A 26,660-nucleotide genomic window follows, 5' to 3' on the forward strand; every position below is an offset into this window, starting at 1 on the left:
CTAAAACTTGACTCCTTGATTACAGATGTAGTGCAGCTGACTGAAATAGCACTATAGTGTTTCTTTACATCCATGGGCGTCTTATCTTTTTGTAACTCTTCCTCTTCTAGCTTCTTTCGTATTCCAGCAATTTTTCCATTCTCTAACAAATTGGAAACACTGGAGATTTAATTAAAACTTTTAAAGTTTAATTTTAAAAAAATCGATTGAACTTTGTTAGTAGAGATTTTCACAGCTGTCAGGAATGTGGGCCAAGCTCACGTGCCTCTCATATGAGCTACTGCCTTTCCCCTTATACTGTAAGTTGATTGGGGCAGGAAATGTGTGTTCCTATGTGTCTGTGTTGTGCCTAGCACAATGGGGTTATTCCTGATTGCCTACCATAATGGGGCCCACTTCTGGTTAGAGCCTCTGGATGCTACTGTTTATTATACAAATTAAAAGTCTGTAGCTTGTCTTTTACTAGCTTCATGGTACTTTCTCTGGTAGAATGCAAGATTTCCTCAGAGGCTGCCTTTAAATTGTGCTCCATTAACTATCTAGTATGGAGAAGACATAAGATGTCACAGTAATACAAATACATAGTAATAATAATGTCATTTTCTCTGCTCCCTCCCACTAAAGACAGAGCTAGTCACCTATCCACCCCACAACATGGCCCAGATTCTGATCTCGATACCACAACTATAAATCTGGACCAACTCCTTTTAAGTCAATGGAGTTACTCCATATTTTCACCAGAATTAAATGTAATCCGCATCTTGTCTTTTTACTTCAGTGACCCAAGGACTGAAAATCCTAAAGTCACTGTTGAGTTTGGATCTTCAGTGTGGTGGCATAATACCACTGTCTATCACTAGCAAAATTATTCTTTTAAAACATGCTGTTCTAGAAATATTAACATCAGAACAGGAAGACTTTGGGCTTGTCCACACACTGGAATAAAGTATTCTACTGCACACTAACATGTTGTGCATTAATTGGCTGTCTAAACCATGCTGGTGTACACTAGAGAACCTTTAGTTTCAAATAGAACTACATTAAAGTGCACCAGCAGGGTCTACATGGACCAGTTAATGCACAACATGGTAGTGCGCTTTAGAAATCACAACCCTATGGAGTGAATTACCCTACCATATAAACAAGACAAGCATTTTAATTCACTTCTTAGTCATTCATTAATTAACTGTAATTGTATATAAATAAAAGGAATGCTAAAATATATTCATAGTATAATATTATATATCAGGTATATAAATGCTCCTTTCTCACATTTAGCTCCAAATATTGGGGTGTAATGGTGGCAACAAGTACTTATCTCTAATGGAATTCTGTAAATAGGGATTTTTCTGAATAGGTGATTTCTTCTGTACACCATTAAATTTGCACAACATTCAAAGTTTTGAATCCTGGGGAAGTCAGGGTAAATGGCACATGGGTTAGTATACTAGCCTTTCACCTCTGGAGGCCTAAGTTCAGAGTCTGATTTAGGTTACCATTATTAGTAGTATCTATATTACAGTTGTGCCCAGCAGTGCCAGTCAGGACAGGGATTCGTTGTGCTGTGCAAACAAATAATAAAATAGTCCCTACTCTGAAAAGCTTACAACGTGAGTGAATGTCACATTCGTCCTTTAGTCCTCGGTTGTCTATCACACCGTTTGAAATGAGTAGCAATCTCTGGACATGTGGTCCAGACTAGAGTAGCAGCTGTGTTGCTGGTCAGGGTTAAGCTGTGGTAATTGAATTGTATTATGATGTTTGTACAGCATGTGCCTACACTAGATTTCACATTTTCATGGGAAGTAAATCTACTCACACACACACAAAAAGAGTCCCTATATCCCTTGATACATCTAATAGACATTAGCAAAAAGAAAAGGAGTACTTGTGGCACCTTAGAGACTAACCAATTTATTTGAGCATACGCTTTCGTGAGCTACAGCTCACTTCATCGGATGTCCTCTCTCTCATTTCTGTGCTCTGTGGTAGATGGAAACAAATGAGTTCCTCACTACATGAGGAAAAAGTATGGTGAATATGAGTCTCTGGAGGGAATCGATGGGACAGAAATACCACACATATTTGGGGTCGGGAAGAAATTTTCCTCCAGGGCAGATTGGAAGAGGCCCTGGGGGGTTTTCGCCTTCCTCTGTGGCATGGAGCATGGGTCACTTGCTGGAGGATTCTCTGCACCTTGAAGTCTTTAAACCATGATTTGAGGACTTCAGTAGCTTAGACATAGGTGAGAGGTTTATTGCAGGAGTGGGTGGGTGAGATTCTGTGGCCTGCATTGTGCAGGAGGTCAGACTAGATGTTCATAATGGTCCCTTCTGAACTTAATATCTATGAGTCTATGAGATTCTAGTTACCTTGCTTTATTTTTCATTCAGGGATTTATTTCACAGAACCCTATTTATTTGTGACTAAAAATAATCCCTCAAAAAATAAGGTGTAGTGGGCTAAGAATGTAAACTACAGTCTTCCCATCCAGGCTGCAGAGTGACTCCTACACAGAGACTACTTCAGCCCCATAGCTGAAATAGCTAATGTGTGGTATTTCTGTTACGCTCTTCCCTCTCTCAGCTCCATGGGCTATGGTAACGGGAATATCCATACAGTAATGGAATCCCACAGGCCCCCTCCCTTCTCCCTACATATCTATGGCCCTCTCTTGGCATATGTCTGCAGCAGGAAAATGAAATTTGCTAGCAAATGTGTCAAGACATACTTTAACTAAAACATTTTAAAAAACATTAGAATCTGGTGTAAACAAAGCCATTGCTATTTAAAAATGATAGTTGGTCATTGTTAACCATAAAGCAAGACTGGATATCTTTCTAAACAATGGGTTTCAGAGTAGCAGCCGTGTTAGTCTGTATTCGCAAAAAGAAAAGGAGTACTTGTGGCACCTTAGAGACTAACCAATTTATTTGAGCATAAGCTTTCGTGAGCTACAGCTCACTTCATCGGATGCATCGGAGCTGTAGCTCACGAAAGTTTATGCTCAGATAAATTGGTTAGTCTCTAAGGTGCCACAAGTACTCCTTTTCTTTTTTCGAAACAATATGTTCAGATGGGTATATAATTTAAATTCAGATCCTTGGGCTTGATGCAGGAATAACTGGGTGAAATGCTCAGGGCTGTGTCAGACTGAAAGATTACAAAATCAAGGGGGGCAGATCCTCAACTGGGGTAAATTCTGATAGCTCCATTGACTTCAGTGGATCTGTGACAATTTACGTCTGCTGAGGATCTGCTCATATGAATCTATAAAATACAGCCAAGGGTCAAGTGTTCAAAAAAGCATACAGGAGATTTCATATTGTGAAACTTCAAACAAAAAGGAACTGAAAACTGAAATAACTGAACAGCAGAATTTTTAATTGGTTTAAAAGAAAGAATGTTTATTACAATTTCTCTGAAGCAAGAGACTGTTGCAGTTTAACTGGAATTGCCTGGAAAAGAAAGACAGTTTTCTCTTTAAAATAGTGGGAGTAATTCCTTTGAAGAGATACTTCAGGACAATTAAAAAAACCCAAGTACAACGTATCACTCTCAAGGTTCAATCCAGAGCTCATTAAAGTAAATGGAAAAACTCCTATACCTTCAATAGGCTTTGGATCAGGCTCTCTTTGAGGTTTTATTATAATAAAAATCGTGTCTGTACTATGTAGAATCTCTTTTTTCGGAAATTTTAATAAGCAACCAAGACTTAAACTGCCTCAGGCTTAAAAAAAAACAAAACACCTAGAGTTTTCCTAAGAAGGGTATTCAAACCAATATACAGCCTGGTAATGGTTTTGGTAAGTAATTTACCTAAAAAGTTAGTTGGTGCTCAAACTGGGTAAATTAATATTAAAACAACACTTGTGCAGTAAGATGTTGCAAAGTACAGCACATACCTTGAGGATTGCATTCTAAAGCTGTATACCTGTAATCAGAAATTTCTTCACAAATTTCAGTGGAATACATGGAGTGATATTTTTCCTTGCCTGAAATGTAAGTGTGTTTACTCTGCTCATTAACCAGAACAGTAACTTGGTCCCTTAGATTAACATAATCCTTATGGAGATGGCGAAATTCAAACTGCAGTACATCCCTTTCATTTTCTATCGTCCGCAGATGGTTTTCCATTAGTAAACGGTCTTCATTCAATCTTCTGATGTTATTTTCATATTTGGAAGTATCTTGTTTACATTCCTGCAGTTCTTTTTTAAGAACCTGATTGTCCTCTGTGATATTTGCCACCACTGCAGATAAATTCTCCCATTCTCTGTTCATATTCAACAAGTTAGTCTTCAAAATATCCCTTTCTGCTTTTGTATTTTGAAGTTCGGTCAAGAGTTTCTCCTCTGTGTAAGCTTTATCAGACTGGACCTTCTCAAGAGCCTTCTGTATCGTTTGTCTAGCATTAGCACATTCTTGCAATGTCATTTCAAGATCAAGCTTTTTGTCTTTAAGTGATTGCATTATGTGAAGAAGAGTCTCCTGTTCAGATTTTGTTACATTTTCTTTTTCTTTCAGTTGCTGTATTTCAATCTGATTTTTTTCAAGTTCTTTTTCAAGTGAGTTCTTTTCTTTTGCAAGCTGGGATGTTTTTATCTCTAGTTTCTGATTTGCTTCTTGCAACACTGAACATTCCTTTTGCAAAGATTCTAGTTCTGCAAAGAGCTTATCTTTTTCACTGGTAACAGCAATCATATTTTCTCGTGCTTTCTGGTTATTAATTTTGAAGTTATCTAATGCTTGCATCATACATTGGTTTTCAGTACAGAGTTGACTCCTCTCTCCCTCAAGAGTTTTCTTTTGGTCTTGAAGTTCTTTGCATTTCTTTAACAATTTTTTCACTTCTTTAATACATTCTTTGCTGTCTCCTTCTGATTTAACTAATCTGACTTGCATGCTTTTCTTTTCTTCAACTAAATCCTTAATTTGCTTCTCATACTGTGAATTTATCTCTCTTAGAGACCTTATGATAACAGTAAGAGGTTTCATTTTTGACTTGAGAGTTACATTTTCATTCTCAAGTTCCATCACTTTCTTTTGCAAGTGTTTAAAATCTTTCAGGGAATTTTGTAACTCTTCCATTTTTGCGGTGTACTCATCAGCTCTGATTTCATAGAAGTTCTGATTTCCAAGCTTTAGTAACCTTTGGTTTATGATGTGCAGCTGCTTTTCTTTTTCTTTCTGTAGTTTCTCTATGTGATCGAACATTAGTAATTTATCTTTTACGGTTTTAGAAATGACATTTAACTGGAATGTGCCAACAGCACTGTCAGTGCTATGCAATTCTTTGTTTTTGTTCTTGGTTTCAGTTTCTGTTTGTGTACTGCATGGAGTTATATAAGAAGAATTCTGTGAGCTGTCACATTCAGAGTCTTTATTAAATTCTTGACCAAGACTCAGATTATTTCTTTTAAGGGAAACCAGAGCAATATGCAAACTGTCTGCCGATTCCTCAGATTCTGAAATTTCCCTTGATTTTAAGTCCATATGTAATTTCTCTCTAGATAAAAAAAGAGCAGATTTTTCTTGGTCTTGTTCTGACATATCATCAAAAACATTACTTTGACTACAGGAAATATTTTGATGTCCAAATGCATGTGCTAGTTCCTGTTCATGAGACTTTTGAAGTTCTTGTTTCAATGGCTTGATAGAATAGCTAAAGTTGTCTGTTAAATGAAGTTCATCACTATATTTGAGAAGAGGCAAAAGAGCTTCATCCAAAATTACTTTCTCATTAGGAGACACCGTACTTTCAGCCTCCAAATTAGTACAAGGTAGAAAACATTCATATTTGGCATAATCTTTCAATTTACAATCATTTTTTAGAGCAATCATAGTTTTGTTTTTAATTGGTTCTACTGAGTTTTCAATCTTTCCAGTTGCTACAGCTTTTAATGAAATCTGATGTGAAATATTTACATCACTGACCACATTTCCAAAGATAATATTAGAATTTGCTTCCACCGATTGAGTGGTACAGAGTTTCTTATCAAGATGAAATTTCTTCTTAGACAATGGTGTTTCTGGACTCCCTGTAGGCTACAAAAACCAATAACAATCATGCTATAATGGCTGTAATTTTTCACAATACTGGAGGCACAAGACAACAAATTTGTTGTAAAGTCTAAGTATCATGCAAAACTGGTAGAGATTTTTACTGCCAGCACAATCTTTCTGTCTAACATAAGGAAAGACATATTGAGACTGTTAATCTTTCCAAGAGAATTGGAAAGGAGAGATCACAATACTCCAACAAACTTAAGAAATTGTATAATGGGCCCTATTTCATTTGTCAGTCTTCTGTTTTCTCTCTAAAGCCTATTAATGTTGCATATAGCACTTAACCGTTTTTCCAGAAAGCAAAGCATCCTATCAGCTATAGAGAGGAACACTGTTTTAGAAAAGGCCTGTTCCAAAGCACAGGGAGTCAATAAGTCTTTTTACTGACTTCACTGCACTCTGGATCAGGCCCAAAGAGCTGACTCAGCATGTTGAGTCCTCTAGGAACATTTGCAGCAGGGGAAAGACAAGCTAATGGCCAAATCTTACACAACTAGTCCCACTGGATTCAATAGGACTACCCAAGTAAGGCAAGCAGGACTTGGTGCTAAATCTGTGTTTAAAAATATGTTGTTTACTTAGCACTTCACAGGAGTGAGACAAACTCTGCCTTCAGACACACATACAAAACCCTCATTGTATTCAATAGGAGCTGTTCCCTTAATACTATCCAAAGCTTTAGCATAGTTTGGAGGCCCTGGTTGAAATCTTATTTACAGTAGAAAAGGAACAGTGCTTTAACCATGTTAGGGGACAACTTTGTTGTTATTAGGTCCCCCAACATGACTGTTTTTCTAGACTTCAATTAGTGTTCTCTTAAGATAGAATTATGGTGAACTTATACTATAAATAAGACCATTATTTATGTTAGGAAGGAAATTACCATGGGCATGTTTTGCGCCCAGAATTTCCCTTTGCTTTGATTATGTTTTACAGAAAACATACAGTTCTCAGGAACAGCAATCCAACAAAATATTATATTGTACAACTCAGCTGCACGTAAGGATTAAGTAACATACCATAGCCATCTCGGGAGGTGTGCTGGTCATTGGAAGATTGTCTGGGCTACGTTGTTGAGTTTTTATGTCAATTATATTTTTATTCAGTATCTCACTGATTTCAGATTGTACCTGAAACAGATGTATGGAGACTGTTAATCTTTCAACGACATCTACAGAAAAGCATAGAATCATATAATCACAGAAACGTACAACTGGAAGGGACATCGACAGGTCATCTTGCCCAATGCCCTGCATGGAGGCAGGACTAAATATTATCTAAACCAGGGTTTCTCAACCTGGGGGTCAGGACCAGGTTGCCAGAATGTTTCAAAGGGTTGTGTGGCAGCTCCTGAGGCTACTGTCCCATGTGACTGGCTGGGCTCGGCTCCCTGGTCCAGGCACTGCAACCTCTGTGGTCCCAGTGCCCAGCTATCATGACGACGGGAATCCAGGTAGGCCAAATTTGAATGAGTGGCACTGCAACCCCATAAGCCAGGTCACAGCTCCACTCACACAAATTTGGTGCAGTCAGAGGGGCGGGGCCAAACCGGAATGGTGCTGCAGCCCTGGAGTGGAGAGCCAAGCCCAACCAGGCCCACAGCACAAGAGCTGCAGGAGCCGCCACTGTGGAGTAAGTGCCCAGCAGGATCTGACCAAAATCACCCCAGGGCCTCCACCCCCAGACTATTTACTGGCTGTGACACTCTGTACTTCAAAGCAGCACTGGAATCCCCATATTCACCACTGTCATATAATTATGATATGTTTTGTAGGAAGTATGTCTTGTGAGGTATCATTTTAAAAGTCTTGATCTGTTGAATATTAATATCCTGTTGGATTGTATATGCTATCATTGTATGTGAAGTTATGAAGTTTTGCTACATGTGTGTTACTGAAATATGTTGTGAGGTTGGGAACACCCACGACCAGCCTTTCAGGTACAACAATGGAGTAGCCAGATACACTGATGTCCAATTAAAGGGAATCCACACTCCCAACAATCATCACAGAAGACTTCTCAGAGAGAGAATGTATACAATGGAGACTGCTTGACCGATGTAATAGCTCCAGCAGGCTGGAAGAAACTATAAAGGAGGGGATGTGACATCATGACTTGGCCCCACTTCCACCACAACTCAACACTGGAAACACATCTGAAGGACAAAGACTTTGAACTAGGAAGGGTTGTCCCAGGCTGTGTATTCAGGAATGATACCATCTGTCAGGGTGACACTGCTTGATTCAAATACTGTTTAGTTTATAGAATTCAGATTGCAAATTTAATTTAATTCCTTAGGTAATTTCTTAGGTAACTAACACTCCAGTTGAGGCCTTATTAGTGCTGAGTAGAGTGGAAGAATTACTTCTTGTTACTTACTTACAACATTCCTTCTGATACATCCCAGATTGATGCAAAAAAGTTAACAGTATTACTTTGTTGACTCATATTTAGTTCATGATCCACTATAACCCCCAAATCCTTTTCTGCAGTATGCCTTCCTAGGCAGTCATTTCCCCTTTTTGTACTTGTACAATTGATTAGTCCTTCCTAAATGTAGTACTTTGCATTTGTCTTGAATTTCATCCTATTTATTTCAGACCATTTCTCCAGTGTGTCAAGATCATTTTGAATTCTAATCCTGTCCTCTGAGATCCTTGCAACTCTTCCCAGCTTTGTATCATCCACAAACTTTATAAATGTATTCTCTATGCCATTATCCAAATGATTTATGAAGATATTGAACAGAACCAGAACCAGGACAGATCCCTGTGGGACCCCACGCAATATGCCCTTCCAATTTGATTGCAAAACATTGATAACTACTCTCTGAGTAAGCTTTTTCAAACAGTTGTGCACAGCGCACCCACCTTATAATAGGTTTATCTGGGCAATATTTCTCTAGTTTGTTTATGAGAATGTCATGTGAGACAGCGTCAAAAGCCTTACTAAAGGCAAAATCTATCCCGTCTACTGCTTCCCCCCACCTACAAGGCTTGTTTCCCTGTCAAAGAAGGATATTAGGTTGGTCTGACATGATTTGTTCTTGACAATCCATGTTGACTGTTACTTATCATCTTTCTGCCTATGTAGAAATATTTCATTTTTGGAAGATACACAGTTGATAAAGGATTACTCTCTCCACATGAAAACAAGACTAGATGGCTAAGCTCATCTTTTCCCTAGGCATATGCAAATGGATGGCAGGGATTAATAGTTTCACTATCCACGACAGTGTATAAAGTTAAGTATATGCTCAGTTCTTTGCAGCATCATGACCTTATTTTTTTACACTAGAAAGTGAGTTGAAAAAGTGCAGAACACTGTTCCTGAAATGGTAGTCTAGCATTTTTGGGGAAGTGGTGTTTTAAAAGTAGGGGCCAAATTCTGCTCTCCCTTAGACTGATCAGGAATAACTCCTTTGAAGTCAGTGGAGTTATTTCAGATTTAAACGACTGTGAGAGACTTTGGCCCCCTCTCTTTTTCTAATTCAGCTCCTTTTCTCCTTTAACACTGCCTGTTTTGAGGTCCTCCTTGGCACTGTGATGGTGCAGTGCAAGAATCTAGATAGAATGTATAGAATAAACTACGTTATGAATTATTTTACTGTATGTTGAGTAGCAGATAAAACACATATTTAACATGCACAGTAAGCTAAATATAGCTTTAATTAGCTAAGTAACTGTAATGTTCTTCTAAATTGTGTATAATAAAAACAGGATCCTGTTTCTAAGGATAAAATATATTTCAGCTATTGGCAATACCAACAGCTTAAGTGGTCATGTTTATTAATTTTATAAGAATTAGGAAATTCATTTTCAGAGAATCAGCATGGTCTTTGATTTTTAACACAGACTACAGTATTAACAGAGCTATTGGTCTGTTTTATCAAGTTTTGTGCAAAATAAAGTTGTTTGGTTTGGGACTTTTGTTAAGATACCCAAGTCAGTACCTAAAAAGTTAGTATAGGAGATTGTTGGGTTTTTCCTTTTATTTTAGGAATACTTAACTTCTGCTCTTACCATGTTAACATTCAGCAGAGTCTGTTGCCGAAGTGCCTGAAATGATTTCAGCTGTTGTTGAAGGATCTAAATTTGTAAAATGAATAATAGAAAGCTGAGAGGTTTGTACAGATTGAGATGAGTTAGAACAATTCTCTTTATTATACTTGCATTTTCCCTTTCGGTTCTAGATTGCCAGTTTGGACCCACCCTCACAGACTAGCTAGAGAAAGTTTTTACTGTCCAATGGCTATTTAGTGGATTATCTGAAATGAATTGGGAGTTTCCAACACCTTTCCTATTCAGATTCATTTGGAAAAAGAATTCCTATGTGAATGTATCTGAACTGGATCACAAGCATTCACAAACACAATGAATACATGAGCTAGAGGAATGAGTATAAATTGGGCAAAAAGGTTCCTAATTTTCACAGTTTGCTTAGGAAGCATGTTCCCAACTAGTGGAAGAAGGGGAAGAAGGAGGTAAGAGACATTGTATGGACATAGTCAAATAAATCAGGTTAAAAAAGGTACAACACTTGTTTATATTTAAAAGAAACTGCAGTTGAAAAGATATTTAGTGATAAACTACATTGCCTCAGACTACATCAACAAATTGGTCTTCCTGCTGGAAACTTTAGCACTATATACAGTTATGGATGTACTGAAACAATCAGTTTAGTTATTAAGCTTCAAAAATGTTTTGTGCTAATAATTTGGATTAATTTAGCATACTTTTAGTGCTGATTGCGGTTGGATTTGACTTTCTGTTCCTGATGTATAATTATCTGAAAAATAAAAGCATCAAACCCTACAGTTATAGTATCTATAATTCACAGGCAGAAACCTTAAATGTCTAGTAAGAGAGCAATGAAAGAGAGAGAGAGAGAGAGATCAGCTCTGCACTGGTGCTCAAACTGGAGAGGAGGGGGGAAATCTTGTTCCTTCCCTAGCCTGTTGCCAGCTGATGATTTAATGATGGCTTGGCTGTTTCCACAAGAAAAAGATTCCCAGCCTTTGGATGGGCAGAGGATGATTCTCCCTTCCAAACCCACGCCATTCAAATGGTGAGACATCCTCTCCAGACCACACCATGCTAACTTAACTTTCTCTTGGAAAAGCTAACAAGCATGTTTGTTAGTGTTGCCAACTCTCATGATTTTGTCTTAAGTCTCATGATAATTATTGTTTTCCTTAAAACCCTGGCTCCTGGAGTCAAGTGGATATGTGATGATTTCAGCCTTTATTCCTAAAGAAAAAGTAAGTTTCTAGCCTTCGTGGCTGTGGAGAAAGCTTCAAAATATGACACGAGTGCATTCTAAAGGTTCAAAAAGCAGAAGGCAAATAAAAAGAACACCAAATCTATTATTTTTACATAAACTCATGATTTTTGGTGAGCCTGACTCATGATTTTTGAACATTTGGGGTTGGCAATATTGGTGTTAGCTTACTCCTGGGGGACCCTTCATCCTATTGCATGTGGCCAAGTGAGAGCACTAGGCAGCAGAAGAATGAAGCGGGGCCAAACCCATCATTTTAATCTGGGGAGTGTGCCTTTAGGGCCCTTGCCTGTTTCATTCTAGTCCAGTGGTTTTCAACCTCTGGTACATGGAGCCCTGGGGGTCTGCAGACGTCCATACCTCCATTCAAAATTTTTTTTTAGGGGTCAGCAAATAAAGGTTGAAAACCATTGCTCTAGTTCATGAGGAATGTCACTTCAAAACATGCTCCTGAGAACTTGGCAGCTAACTTATCACTTGCTTTTCATTTGCATCTAAAGACCATGAGTTCCTCCAGTCCTTCAGCGCAGGGCCCCTATCAATTTGTGAGGAATTTAAGCTTTTGTTACAAAAAATAATTCTAGGTTGTGAAGAATACTTTCTGACTGTGCCCCATATGCAGCAAAGCCTTCCTGGGTATGCAGGCAGCTTGGGACGCTAGCAGGGAGAGGTGTGAACTGCTCCTATTCATCTCACTGGTGTGTTAACTCTGAAGACCAGTGATGACCATTTAAATGGCAACACTATTAATTGTTTCACTCCTGCCCATTTTGGCAGAAAGACCCAGTGCTCCATCACTACATCCCCATAACGTGACTCCTCTGCACATCCTCTGCTGCGGTAGCTGCTTCTGGCCTCTTGCCACTGGCCTGGCTTTGCTGGCACCCGGGGCTGTTCATTACATTTCATTCAGAGCAGCCTCTGCCTTAGTACCTGGGGTGAGGCTGCCACATGTCCCCAGGTTCAGGGGTTGATCCCCATTTGCCTCAGGCTGGCTGTGGACATTCAAGGAGTCATGAATATATTTGTGGTGCTAGAGCAGGGTGATGAGATGTCACCACACAGTGAGGATGCAATGACATCACACCACATCACACGGCGAGGATGCAATGACATCACACCACATCACACAGTGAGGATGCAATGACATCACACCAATCACACAGTGAGGATGCAATGACATCACACCAATCACACTGTGTTCATGCAGTGACATCACACCAATCACACTGTGTTCATGCAGTGACATCATACCACATCACACTGCAAGGATGCAATGACATCACTGCACATCATGGTGCCCCCCAGGGGCAGATGCCAATGGGGACCCTGCATTTTGGGCAGAGGGAGACTCTTACCCGGTCCTGCCTCCTCGCAGCTGACCAGGGCCCTGGAGACGGAGAGCGGCAGGGGGTCCGACCCCTGCCCCCTGCTCCCGCCACTGCTTTCCCCGCAGTCCTTCCCTGCAACGCAAACGGAATCATCAAACTCTGTAACTACGCCCGCCCGAGCAGTCCCCCAACCCGGCCTGCGCGTGTGACTCACTGTGTCCACCGCCTTGTCTCATCTTGTCCTGCGCCCGCCCGCACTCGCTTTCCCTCTCACTGACCCGGACTGCCCAACCTGTTCCGCCTCAGTTCGCGTTGCCAGGTAACGGTTCTCATGGAAGCGGAGGCGGTGCAAGGCAGGCAGCCGTTGCTCTCTGCTCCCGAGGCACGCGCGCCCCCTGGAGGCCACGAGACCCCCCCCGCCACGCGCCCCTCTTTCTGCTAGGAGCCTCGCGCCCCCTGGTGGCGCAAACTCCCTTGGAGCTTTCGGTTAGTCGCAGGCCGAAGGGAGGGAGCTCGCTGGCTGCGTCCGGGACATGGGGGGCAGGGGAGGAGCCGAGTCTGTGCTGTGTTAGTGGCCGTTTGTGGAGCGGAGAAAGGTAACTGTATGGTGCTCTGCACAGTGGGGGCTGGTGCAGGAGGATACGCAGTGTGGGGGTGCTGTGGGGATGGGCAGTCTGGGAATGCACAGAGAACAGTCCAACTGCATTGCACTGAGCCCCTTTGGTGCAAAGCACATTCCCTGCCCTGCAAACTGTGCCCCCTCTCCAGCTCCTGGCAATTCCCCCTCCCCCCCACACCCAAACCTCCCCTACTTAGCACGACCCCACTACTACCAGCTCACTCCACAGTGGGGGCTTTTCTGAGAGCCCTAGCTGCTGCAATCAGGTCACAGCTTTCCTTAAAAGCCAGCAAGCTGCCAGCTCCCGGCACAGAGAAAAGCTTGACTGGGAACCTAAAAGGCTCCAGCCTCAGCCAGGAGGGAAAATGAAAAGAACCCAAGAGCTATTATTTTGTAAATCTCATGATTTTTGTCCATAGTTTCATGATTTGCTGGGACTTGACTCACAAACAATTAGGGTTGGCAATACTGTAGCACAATAGGGCAAGTGAAGATGTTTCTTTCTCTACACACCCCATTGCCCCTAGTAAGTCTCTTCCTCTGCCCAGGCCAGGCATTGGAAAGCATGCTGTTGTTTTACTTTTCATACATAATTTTTCACACCCTGTTGTTGATAATAAGCCCTGGGAAATTTAAAACAAATGTAATTCCTTGTCAGTTTCGTTATCTACACTGCTCCTACTTCACTGGACTGTTACTGCAACTATTATGTTGCGATGATAATGGGTGCCATGAGGAGGGCTGGGGGGGGGATCCTTGCTGGCAGGGTTGCTCGTGGCCCTTGTCGGGCTGCGCAACAAACCGTGACCTACCCCGTAGGTGAGTAAGGAGTCACGGAAGAGGCGGACCAGCTGGTAGGTTGCAGCTGCCTGCTTCCCGATCCTTTTACCTCCGCCATGAGGGCCCTCGCGGCCCAGAGGATTTGATGGAAGACCCCTCATCGCTGGACTGTTACTACAGGTGGGCAGGCAGGCTTGCTTTAGCAGTGGTCAGTACTGAGACTGATTTTTAGTAGTGCATGTTGGGTTTTTTTTGTTGAAAGAACTTACTCATATTTTATTTAAAGAAATAACTTAGGAAAGTGAATCAAAGTTCAGATTAATTTCTTATCTCTCTGCCTATTTAAGGTTATTATATGGCTTCCATTACCGTAATATCTATGTGCCTCCCAATCTTTAATGTATTTATCTTTACAATACCCCTGTGAGGTAGGGAAGTGTTGTTGTCCCCATCTTACAAATGGGGAGCTGAGGCACATACCCAGGCTAGGGCCTGGATGCTCAATGGCATCCAGGTGCCCAACTGCCACTGAGGATCAGGGCCTAACGGTATGTCTATACTGCAGCTGGGAGTGAGTTTTGCAGTACAGGTAGACAGAATAACACTAGCTGGGCTTGAACTAGTGCACTAAAAATGGCGGTGTGGATGGGCCAGTCAAGCCTACCAAGGGTCTGAGTTCAGGTTACTAGTCTGAGGCTCTGCCAGAGGCACAATGTTGGCATTGTTGTTTTTAGCCCCAGTAGCATGAGTCTGTCTGCCTGGGTTGGAAGGCTTCCTCCCTGCTGCAGTGTAGACATGCCCTAAGTTACTTTCCCATTGTCACTTGGGAAATATGTGGTGGAGCAGGGACTTAAACCCAGGTCTCCCAAGTCCTAGGTTAGCACCATAAACACTGGACCATCCTTCATCTCCCCCCACAAAAAATACCCCCAAACTAAAAAAATCAATAAAACTGACAACATATATACCAAACTCTGTTCATTCAATTGCTTTTGTTGTTTCCTAGTGACTAACCTTTATTTACATGTTGTCTACTTAAAGTCTGATCAATAATCCTTATTCACATGAATAACCTTTATTCATGTAAGTAGTAGTCCTATTGAACTAAGAGGCTACTCATGATTAAATTACTCGTGAATAAAGATTTCAGGATTAGGTTCTTAGACGGTAAATTCTTTGGGGCAGAGATATTCTTTTTACTTGTTTATAAGACATCTGTCAGACTTTTGATATTATATAGATAGGACACTTTTGTTGAAAAAACAACAGCAAATGGTTGATCAAGTCAATATTCTACCATGAGGCAATCCTACCATAGTGGACGTATTCTAAATCTTACACTTTAGCCCAGGGGTGGCCAACCTGAGCCTGAGAAGAAGCCAGAATTTACCAATGTACATTGCCAAAGAGCCACAATAATATGTCAGCAGCCCCGCATCAGCTCCCCCCCGCTCCCAGTGCCTCCCACCCACCGGCAGCCCTGCCAATCAGCGCCTCCCCCTCCCTCCCTGCACCTCCCAATCAGCTGTTTTGTGGCGTGCAGGAGGCTCTGGGGGAGAGGGGGAGGAGCGAGGGCATAGCAGGGTCAGGGGAGGGGGTGGGAAGGGGTGGAGTGGGGGCAGGGCCTGTGGCAGGGGCAGGGGTTGAGCAGTGAGCAACCCCCAGCACATCGGGGCTGGAGCTACAGGCGCCAACTTTCCAGAGTCGGTGCCTATACAAGGAGCCGCATATTAACTTCTGAAGAGCCGGATGTGGCTCCAGAGCCACAGGTTGGCCACCCGTACTTTAGCCCATACATCAAATGTTAAACTTCTATATTTAATATCACAGTTTACATTACACAGATATTTAATATCTCACAGTTTACCTGAGACACTAAAGTTTTTTATGCCCACTACTATACGTAAGCCAGAAGTGTGTGTGGTAGAGTCTGTTATCTGTAGATAAAATTCATCTTGAGGGTCCTGATTTCAAATTGTGTGAAGTCATTTCCCTGACTTTTCCTGGGGGAAGGAAAATAGTCTTAATGCATAGGCCATAGCCTGAAAAAGGGTTTTCATTTTTGGAGATACTGTATTAGAGAGGTTTTCAGTCTTTATACTGTGGCCCGATTTTTTGTTATATAATTTTCATTTACAAAGTTTGCACATGTGTTCATGGCATTGGATGATTATATTTGAACAAAATTAGATAAATACAAAAAAATCTGGGAAAGTTGGAGGTCATTACTGAGGGAAGGTCTGCAACTAGGCTGTCACAAAGACAAAAAGAGCTCTCTGTTCTACAGGGATACTATCTCCAGATCACATTTGGATCATGACTCTCAATGCACAAGAACTGAATAGCCATAATATTTAAGTTTCTCAGACTCTCCAAATAGCTCTAGTGTTTATGCAGAAGTACACGATTAGTGAGCCCTTCATACACCTGTCGATCGACAGCTGAAGAGTCTAGGGACTGGAGGTAGTCCAGCAGTATTACACAACAACAATAAAATGTAAATCCTATACTTAGATATCTACTATGAAGCCAGAAATAAATGTTTGTCATTTTCTTGGCCTCATAATTTTTTCTAAAGTTTTGGCCTATGATTGAGATCCAGGGCATAACGGAATACTAAATATTATCACAGTAGCTTCCTGTATAATTCTTATAGGAGAAAAGAAAAGCTTTTCACCTACCAAGACCAGATTTCAGCATTCAGTATTTCCGTTCAGCAGCTGAGGACGTCTTTAACATTAATGCAGAGGAAACAGAATCCTTAAATCAGATTTTGGCAACTAAGTAGAGAGAGAATTGATTTTTCAATTAAAAAAATATATTAAAAAATATATATTTATTTGATATTTATTTGTCATGTTCTCCACTTCAGGCCTTATTTGAATCTCATCCCAAATAAAACCAATGACGTTCTATTGTCTTCAGTGGAAATTTACACCAGTGTAAGGGAGCTCAGAATAAGGCCCTTTTACTTTAGTGAGATTATGCTGGGTATAACTGAAGGAAGAATTTGTCTCAAAAATTTCAGTTGCATCATACTACAGTGTTAGGGATTTTTTAAAATAAGGCATTTAAATTCACCCTTAAGTGGCAGCAGTAGATAAAGTATTTCAATTTTATGATAGACCTTATTTCAAGGGAAAATTTTAATTAAAATACCCAGCCTTCCTGTCAATTCAAGAAGACTACCAACCTTTTTTAAAAGACCATTTTATAATATGAAATATCTGGGAAGGAGGAGGGGAGCCTATGCTGTCAAGCAATATGACATAACAGGAAAGAAACCAAATTGCTTAGGCTGATGACAGTGTTGGAATTCACTATCTTAATAATGTAAAGAATAATGTGCGGGCTTAGTTGCTCCATGGTTCTTATATGAATGTGTTTGAATAATGGACATTCCCCAGAACATTTAAGTTTTATCATCAGCGAAGATGGTGACACAAAAAACAGTGAGTTTTCCCACTGATGTAAATAGAGGTTTACACATACATGCTCCCTAATGTTAGTGGGAGTCTGCATCTAAATCACAAGTGTATCAGTCAATAGGAGAATAAATCCCTTAGTATACTACCAACTTTAGATCACCCAAGACAGACGCTATAAATAAGAATATTAAAGACCCACTGTGAAGTAGAGCAGTTACCTGGAAGAAACCTCTTCATAAATTTAAGAAACATCTCTCCAATCTAGTCCATCCAAGAGGTGATTATGCTTCTGGTAGAATGATCTGGAAAGGGAATAGAGGGCCAGATTCTTAGCTGATGTGAACTGATGTAGTTCCATTGCCTGTTTACAACAGCAAATGGTCTGGCCTAGAGTATTTTATGAGGTTCCCAATCCATCAGTGTAGATATGAACATAAGTAGTAGCACCTTATTGGATTCCTGGAAAGACAAAAAGGCCTGTTAGATATTCTAACCCTTGTGTCCTGGTTAAATAAACTTCCAAAGCTCTAACAAGGTCAACCTTGTAATTCAAAATAAAAGATTGAGTAATACAACAGCTTCCTAATGATATAGTACAAGTGAATCCCAAAGTTAACATGAAAGGAGGAAGCATGAACATCCTGGCAGAGAGAGTGTCCTCTGCTGATGTCTATATAAGCTGAAATAAAGCAAATACAGTGGAACCCCGTTTATCTGATCTAATTGGGACCAGGGCCAGATCGGATAATCAGAAATTCAGATAATCAGGAGAATGGGCAAAGAGCTTTCTATCCATTATTTTAAGATGCAGAGTTGCTTTTACACTAGCTGACACGTCCTGGAAGCAGCAGCAGCAATAATAATAATAATTTTCAGACTTCTTTTCAATAATTTTGCCAGCACTGCCACATGTTTTGTAAATACAGTAGGTGAACTTTTCAGATCAGAGAGGAATATCTTGTACTTGAACGTTTCCTTGTCTCAGAAAACTGGCAGTGAGCCCCCCTCCTCATAGGGATCAGAAAATAAGCATGTTTTAGATCTAAAATGCCAGTCAACTTCTTGGCCTCCACCAGCTGCAAAAGCTGTTTAGCAGTGAGCATGTGGAATCCTTTGATACTTCATAAAATAGTATATCTGTATGGGATGAAAGGGTCCTGGTTTTTGGGGACAATGGAATACAGTATTTTGAATGAACTTCTTGGCTTCGAAGAAAGTCATGTAACTATCCCTATTGGATCCTTCTTTTTATATGGGTGCATACACTATTTGAGATGGCTTGTTGACCCAGAAAAAACGAACTGAAATACCTTTGCAAATGGTTACTAACCACTCAATGACCTCATGTAATATTTTACCATATTTGAAGGAGAAATCAGTCTTTGTTCTGCAGAGTAAACATTTTAAGATGTGAGAGACGTTATCTGAAAATGCAGGTTAAAGCTTTTGTATTGGAAGACCTATGAGAGATTAGAAATATGGCCTTTTATATGATTGAGGTGAGCATATTGCACCTACTTGTCTTACTTATTCCTAAATCTGCCTTGAGAGGTCTTAAAGGGTCTGAAAATGTTATCATTTAGGCATCTCCATTTGTCTGAGTCACAACATGATCACAATAGATGGTTCAAGGCAAAAATTCAACTTTCAACATTTGGCAAAAACTTAGGGCTTGTCTTCTCTGCTAAAGAAGCTGAATTTTTTACCTTGAGTTAAAAATACAGCGACGACCAGGCACTTCAGTTTTACCGCAAGGTAAACTCACTGAGGTCATCCCTAAAAGTTTACCTCATGGTATAACTTACAGCTTGGAAGCTGAACAGAAACAAATTCTCTATATAACTAAAGAGTACACAACATATTCAAAAGAACTATTGGCTATTTTCCACACATGTTTGGGAGTAATTGGGCTTTTCTTATAGAAAGCCTGGACATACAGAGGGTCATCCCCAGAGTTCACTAATTGCCTAATTTTTTACAATAAAGACAAATGATAACAAATAGCATGATTCTCAAAGCTTGCAATATCAGGTGCCAAACTATCTTGACATATGCAGTGTTGTTGTTGCCATGTTGGTCCTGGGATATTTAGAAAGACAAGGTGGGTGAGGTAATATCTTTTATTGGACCAACTTCAGTTGGTGAGAAAGGGAAACTTTCAAGCTTACACAGCGCTCTTCTTCAGGTCTGGGAAAGGTACTCAGAGTGTCACAGCTAAATACAAGGTGGAACAGATTGTTTAGCATAAGTTGTTAACACATATTTCAAGGGACCATTGAAGGTGAAGTGGCCTGTTAACATGACCCAAGCTGCTTCCCCCCTTCCTTTCCTCCCTATAATTGGAGAGGACTTAATGGGCCTTGACTGGTCCCTTGAAATATGTGTTATCTACTTATGCTAAACAATGTGTTCCACATTGTATTTAGCTGACACTCTGAAGTTTCCCAGACGTGAAGAAGAGCTCTGTGTGAGCTCAAAAGCTTGTCTCACCAACAGAAGATGGTCCAATAAAAGATATTACCTCACCCATCTTGTCTCTCAAACTGTCTTGAGTGTGTATAACCCCGTGATCTTTTGAAGGGGGAAGCTGATTTAACCACAAACAGCTCATTAAATTTGTCTTGTCCTTTAACATCACAGACATAATATTAGAATCAGCTACATGGGCAGCTGTCACATTCTGATTATTGTAAAAGGATGAGTATGAATATTCTGTGAACCTTTGAACAGGTGCAACCTAGACAGGTTTATTACATCATCAGAACAATAAAGATAATAATATGTTAGGCATAGAGGACCTATGAGTAGTCCTAGACCCAGAGTATATAAAAGGTTTAGAAATGCCTGTTTGTTACTCTGACTTGCCTGGCAAATTAATGGCTAAGTAAGTCAGGATTCTGTGAGTAAACAACGGAAAAATAAAAAATTAGGGCCAGTCTCTGTTTACTTAAGTTGAAGAATTTTAAATAGGTCAGAGTCATTTGATGGATAAAATGAGGAGAAAGTTACTTTTGTTGCTTTTGTCCTCTGTATCCTATCTACCAGGCTGCAGATGTCTAAGATCAATCATAAATCTTGTCTGGCTGAGGTCAGGTGACGAAAGAGAGACTGTCATAGTTTCAAATTCTAGGAAAGGTAATCTCTCCCTGTGACACACTGAACACCTTGATTTATATCTGTATCCACATGTGAAGAGTAGATGGCATGGTTGAAGCACACTGTGAGCCCTTTCAGCATCTAGGCTAAGAATGGCTTGTCTTGGGAAATTCCATTGTAGGGAAAGACTTTCTATCAGGTTGTAGTGGAGCCCCAGCCAAAATGAAGGCATGGGCCTGGAACTCGCTGCTTCTGAGGCTGTGTTTTCTATTCTTCATACACAACTGTGGGATGATGATGATGGTAGACTGTTTTGAGAGCTTGTTGTTAGCCCTGTTACAAGCATCTTGATGCAGATTCTAACTCAGTCCTCTCTTTTGTCAATGGTAGGACAATGACCAATACCAATATCATTCTACCAAAAGGCAGAATCTGCATTAGATGGCCTTCCAGAACTGGACTGCTGTCCTGACAATGAATGTCTTCCAAGGTACTGGTTCTAGAATCTCACACCTCAGTGCCTTAGTACCATGTGCTTATAGAACTTACATGCTTAATGGCTGGGTTTTGGCACCTAATTAGCTCCTGGTATGGGGCACAAGGAAGAACAACATTGAGTCTCAGGGCCTTTTGTGCAATATCTCTGAAAAGTGCACTATCGTGGATGGCAGGTATATAGAAAAGGTGATTCACAGATCCACATCAAGCTTGTGTGCATGGGAAAAATCTCATAACAAATCATGCTGAGTAAGGGAAAGGCTACATGCTTCCTAGATGGAGGTGTCAATAGAGAAGGTTTTGGAACAAATTGATAAATTAAACAGTAATAAGTCTCTAGGATCAGATGATACTCACCCAAGTGTTCTGAAGGAACTCAAATATGAAATTGCCGAACTACTCACTGTGGTATGTAACCTATCGCTTAAATCAGCCTCTGTACCAGATGACTGGTGGATAGCTAATGTAATGCCAATTTTAAAAAGGGCTCCAGAGGCGATCCTGGCAATTACAGGCTGGTAAGCCAACTTCAGTACCAGACAAACTGGTTGAAACTATAGTAAAGCAAAGGATTATCAAACACCTAAAGGAGCACAATTTGTTGGAGAAGAGTCAACAGGGCTGTTGTAAAGGAAAATCATGCCTCACCAATCTATTAGAATGCTTTGAGGGGCCACGTGGACAAGGATGGCCAAACTTACTGACCCTCCAAGCTACATATGATCGATAATCTTTAGAAGTTTCAGAGCTGGGCACGCCTGCCGAGGCTCGGGGGCTTCAGCCCTGCGGGGCACACCTGCCAGGGTTCAGGCCTTTTGCCCTGCGGCAAGATGGTGGGGCTCGGGGCTGAAGCCCTGCTCCTGCTGAAGCCCCAAGCCCCAGTAGTCGCCTCCCATGGGGCTGAAGCCACAAGACCTTACAAACAGAACATTCTTAACTCCATTATAATCAAAGCCTTCTGCTCACTTCCAGCAAGAAAAGGAAAAAATGGCTCTGGGACTCATGAAATTTATAAGGTTCTAGTCAATGGGTGCTTTCAAGAGTGGGAAGCCAGCTAGAATTTTTCCGTTTCTTGACTACATTTTTTGTGAAGGAGAAGGAAGGGAAAAACAGATTTGGATGCACACAAGATGTGAAGTTCCATGCTTCTATGTACAGAAGAAGGGAATTCAAGGAAAGTAAGCCATATTCTGCTCTGTTGTGCTGTTTTAGATTACAGTGGAGTTACTCTGGATTTACACTGGTATAATAGCAGAATTTGGCCTAGTGATTAACCACTTAACATAATCTCACACTTCACTTTTAATTTGACTGTGATAAACAGGAACAGAAGCACTAGTCAATAAAATGAGCTGTGGCATGGGAGCCACAGGTGTGTTTAGTACCTCTGCAAGTCAGGCCATTAATGACAAAAATGAAAATTTGTGATTGAGGGAATTAATAAATAAGAAGCATCAGGATAGTAGGTAATCCTTGGAAAGAGTCAAAATGAAAGGGTCTCAGTCAATGCTACTTATTACGTGAGCAAAAATTGATCTGTGTAACGAACAAGGAAATGGCTGAGAGACATTAAAGGAGTGCCGTCAACTTGATGCTACTGTTAATTTATATTTTTACACATTAGATTTCAAGTCCTATAATTAACCCTGGTTCTCTTTGCCACTTTTTGTGGGGGTTTTCTTTTTTGCTTTCGTTCCCCTGTTGCTGGGTGTAAATACCTTCACAAACAACTGTCACAAAGTATTTTAAAATGTACAAACTGGAAAAATAGAGATTTCTTATTTCCAGTCTTTATGAATTATAGTATTCTTCTTCGAGTGCTTGCTCATATCAATTCCAATTAGGTGTGTGCTCCCCAATGCTGTCATCACGGTACTGCTCCCTGACGCTGGCCTTGAGACAGCGTTCCCTGACTCTGGCTCCAACTAAACAACACTGATTCCCGGCACCGACCACGCAACACCGCTCTCCAGCACCACACCGATCAGCACTACCGTGGTCATCGCGCTCTAATTCCTTTTACTTGAGACACAGTCAGTACTGGCGAGATGCCTGTGGCAGGCGTAGTGGGAAAGACCGACGCAATGGCCATTTTTGACCCCATGGGCCTACCACCAAGCCCAAGGCACGCTCCCCAGGGGTTCACAGTCTGTGGCCTCAGAAGGATGTGTGCCTCCACCAGCCAGGGACTGTCCCATGCCTTGGGATTCTGAGACAGGGTCAGTTTGCGGCACAAGCATGGTCCTGCTCCCGGCACCGAGACTGCGGTCGGCACCAAGAGTCATGGCACCAAACAGTACGACTTCAGGGAGCTGGAGGGCCAAGAGGGCCCAGTGCCGCCTCTGGCTTCATCATCTTTATCACCGGATGGAGCAGTGGTGGGATCTTCCTCCTTGGGGCTGCCCTATTGATAGCAGGGCACATCAGGACCTGCTGCGCAGGATCGCCTGCTATATGGGCTATGAGGAAGTGGTGGAACTGGAGGACCCAGTGGTGAACACTTTAACCCCGGAAGGGCCATTCAGGGTACTTCTGCCCCTTATAAAAACTATTCAAGCCACAACAAAAAATATGTGGCAAACCCCTGCCTCCATCCCCCAACATCCAAGGGGGTGGAGAGGAAGTATTTTGTACCCTTCAAAGGGTAGGAGTACCTATTCTCTCACCCACAACCCTGCTCATTGGTGGTGGTGACAGTTAACGAGAAAGAGAGAGAGTTGCAACAGGGCCCGACTCCCAGGTTGAAAGACTCCAGAAAGATGGACCTCTTCGTTCGCAAGGTCTACTCGACTGGAGGACACCAGCTGAGGATTGCTAACCAACAGGCAACCCTCAGCAGATACAATTTTAACTCATGGGACTTCATGATGAAATTTAAGGAGCTTGTGCTGCCTGACTCTAGGGCAGAGTTTGCGTCAATAGTGGACGAGGGCAAGGCAGTGGAATGGACCTCTTTACAGGTCTCACTGGACGCTGCGGACTTGGCTGCGCATACCTTGTCCTTGGGCACAGCCATGAGAAGGAGCTCTTGGCTACAGGCATCCGGCCGTCCCCCCGAAGTCCAACAAACTATTCAGGACCTGCCTTTTGACGGCATGGGCCTCTTTGCAGAGCAAACAGACTCCAGGCTTCACAGCTTAAATGATTCTCAGGCAACTATGAAATTGCTGGGCATGTATAGACCAGCCATCCAGCACAAATATTTTAAGCCTCAGCTCCAGCAGCGCTTCTATCCTCCCTGGCCCAGGCAGGACTTCTCCAGGAAGCGGGGCAGGAATTTCAGACGCAAGTCTCCCCATCCTCTGCCTAGGCAGGGCCAGGGCTCGACAACACCATCATCGGACTCTAAGCAGGCCTTTTGAAGATGCGCCCGAGGACGATGCACCAGCTGACATACCGGATCCTCATCCCTGTTTTCTGAACTGTCTGTCCCACTTTTACTGTGCAGATAACATCAGACCGCTGGGTCCTTCGCACGATAGAAGTTCTTTGCATGATAGAAGTGAGATATTCTCTCCAATTCTGCTCTTCCCTTCCCTCCCATCCCCCTTCCCCCATCCCTCTTCAGGGACCCTTCTCACGAGGATTTTCTCATGCAGGAGATCCAGATACTCCTTGCCGTGGGAGCAGTGGAGGAGGTTCCTCAGGATCTAAGGGGCAAGGGATTCTACTCCCGTTATTTCCTAATCACCAAAGCCAAGGGGGGATCTCAGACCTATCCTAGACCTGCGAGGCCTCAACAACTTCATGAAGAAGTTGAGGTTCCGCATGGTCTCCCTACGTGCAATTATTCCCTCTCTGGATCTGGGAGACTGGTACAGCAGCCTCGACCTCAAGGACGCGTACTTCCACATCTGCATACTTCCTGCCCACAGACGTTTCCTCAGGTTTATGGTCAACCACAACAATTACCAATTTATGGACGGTCCTCCCCTTTGGCCTTTCAACAGCCCCATGAGTGTTCACCAAGGACATATCAGTCCTAGCCGCCTTCCTACGCCAGAGGCAGGTGCAGGTTTACCCATACCTCGAGGACTGGCTACTCAGGGGACGTTCTAGGGACCAGGTGGAGCAACAAGTCAGCTTTGTAAGATCCACCTTCGACAGGTGGGGTCTTCTGCTCAACGAGCACAAATCGACCCTATCCCTGACACACAGGATAGAGTTTATCAGAGCAGCGTTGGACTCGGGCCAGGCCAGGGCATCCCTACTGGAGGCTCGCTTTTGCTCAATGATAGACATCATACAAAGCCTCAGGTGGTACCCTGCTACCACAGCAAGGGGTTGCTTGAGGCTCCTTGGCCTCATGGCAGCTTGTACGTATGTGGTGCAGCACGCGATGCTGAGGCTCAGGCCTCTCCAAGCTTGGCTGGTGTCAGCCTACCGTCTGGGGCGCGACAGTCTGGACAAAGAGGTCACCCTCCTGGTACCAGTTCTCTAGTCTCTCCACTAGTGGCTCAATCCACAGGAGGTATGCTAGGGAGTCCCCTTCAACAAACCTCAGCCCTCTCTGTCCCTGGTGACAGATGCGTTAGCGTTGGGATGGGGCGCATACCTGGGAGAACACCAGATCCAGGTCTCTGGTCACAGCATGAGCTTTCACTTCACATCAGTATCAAGGAGTTGAGTGCGGTCCAGCTGGCATGTCAAGCCTTCTGGACCCAATTGCAAGGGAAGTGCATGAGGGTCATGATGGACAACACAACTGCGATGTTTTACATAAACAGGGTGGGGCTGGTTCCTCTCCCATACGTCGGGAAGCCCTCAAGCTGTGGTACTTCTGCATAGCCCACTCCATTCACCTGGAAGCATCTTACCTCCCAGGCTCTCAGAACGAGATGGTGGACAGCAGATCCTTCCACAATCACGAGTGGTCTATCTGCCTGGACGTTGTGCACAACATTTTCCAAAGGTGGGGAGTCCTTCAAATTGTCCTGTTTGCCACAAAGAGCAGCAGAAAATGCCCCCAATTCTGTTCCTCCCAGAAGCACAGCCTGGGCTCTCTCGCGGATCCGTTTCTCCTCCCTTGGACAGACCACCTGTTATTAGCATTCCCACTGATTTCACTGATCCACGAGGTTCTGCTAAAAATCTGCAGGGACAAGGCGGCGGTCATATTGGTAGCACTGGCTTGGCCTCGCCGGCACTGGTATACCACGCTCCTGGAGCTGTCAGTGAAAGCTCCAAGCTCGTTACCCCTATTCCCGGACCTGATCACTTAAGACCACGGTCAGCTTAATCACCCCAACCTCGATTCCCTTCACCTCACCACTTGGAAGCTTCGTAGAATATCAGGGTTGGAAGGGACCTCAGGAGGCCATCTAGTCCAACCCCCTGCTCAAAGCAGGATCTAATCCCCAACTAAATCACCTCAGCCAGGGCTTTGTCAAGCCTGACCTTAAAAACCTCTAAGGAAGGAGATTCCACCACTTCCCTAGGTAACCCATTCCAGTGCTTCACCACTCTTCTAGTGAAAAAGTTTTTCCTAACATCCAACCTAAACCTCCCCCACTGCAACTTGAGACCATTACTCCTTGTTGGGTCATCTGCTACCACTGA

General features: G+C 42.4%; 1 protein-coding gene and 1 long non-coding RNA gene across 3 annotated transcripts in view; one reads left to right on the forward strand and one right to left on the reverse strand.

Annotated features, from left to right (window-relative positions):
* Positions 1–3,442: 3,442 nt before the first annotated feature.
* On the reverse strand, positions 3,443–12,931 carry CCDC110 (coiled-coil domain containing 110). Its single transcript, XM_074951288.1, has 6 exons — positions 12,895–12,931; positions 12,708–12,812; positions 10,805–10,857; positions 10,092–10,157; positions 7,089–7,199; positions 3,443–6,048 (listed from the first exon to the last, which is right to left on the reverse strand). Exons 1-6 carry the CDS (start codon positions 12,914–12,916, stop codon positions 3,859–3,861), a joined length of 2,547 nt encoding a protein of 848 aa, XP_074807389.1. The 5' UTR covers positions 12,917–12,931; the 3' UTR covers positions 3,443–3,858.
* A 275-nt stretch (positions 12,932–13,206) lies between these two features.
* LOC141986611 (uncharacterized) overlaps positions 13,207–26,660 on the forward strand; it is a 91,073-nt gene continuing 77,619 nt past the window's right edge. The window contains exon 1 of one of the 2 annotated variants that reach the window (XR_012639334.1): positions 13,207–13,276. This is a non-coding gene — a long non-coding RNA (uncharacterized LOC141986611). Of the gene's footprint in view, positions 13,277–21,014; positions 21,094–26,660 lie in introns of those variants that run through there. The other variant, XR_012639335.1, reaches the window with a different exon arrangement.

The sequence above is a fragment of the Natator depressus genome, chromosome 4 (genome assembly GCF_965152275.1).
Source record: "Natator depressus isolate rNatDep1 chromosome 4, rNatDep2.hap1, whole genome shotgun sequence".
In the NCBI taxonomy this organism is placed as follows: domain Eukaryota; kingdom Metazoa; phylum Chordata; order Testudines; family Cheloniidae; genus Natator; species Natator depressus.

Bases quoted from the DNA above. Each gene is read 5' to 3' on its own strand.
- CCDC110 (XM_074951288.1), bottom strand. From the start codon at position 12,916: ATGAGACAAGGCGGTGGACACA. The intron at 10,858-12,707 runs GTAAGAGTCTCC...TTTATTTTTCAG, and splicing joins CTGCGAGGAGGCAGGACCGG to ATAATTATACATCAGGAACA. The intron at 6,049-7,088 runs GTATGTTACTTA...TGGTTTTTGTAG, and splicing joins CACCTCCCGAGATGGCTATG to CCTACAGGGAGTCCAGAAAC.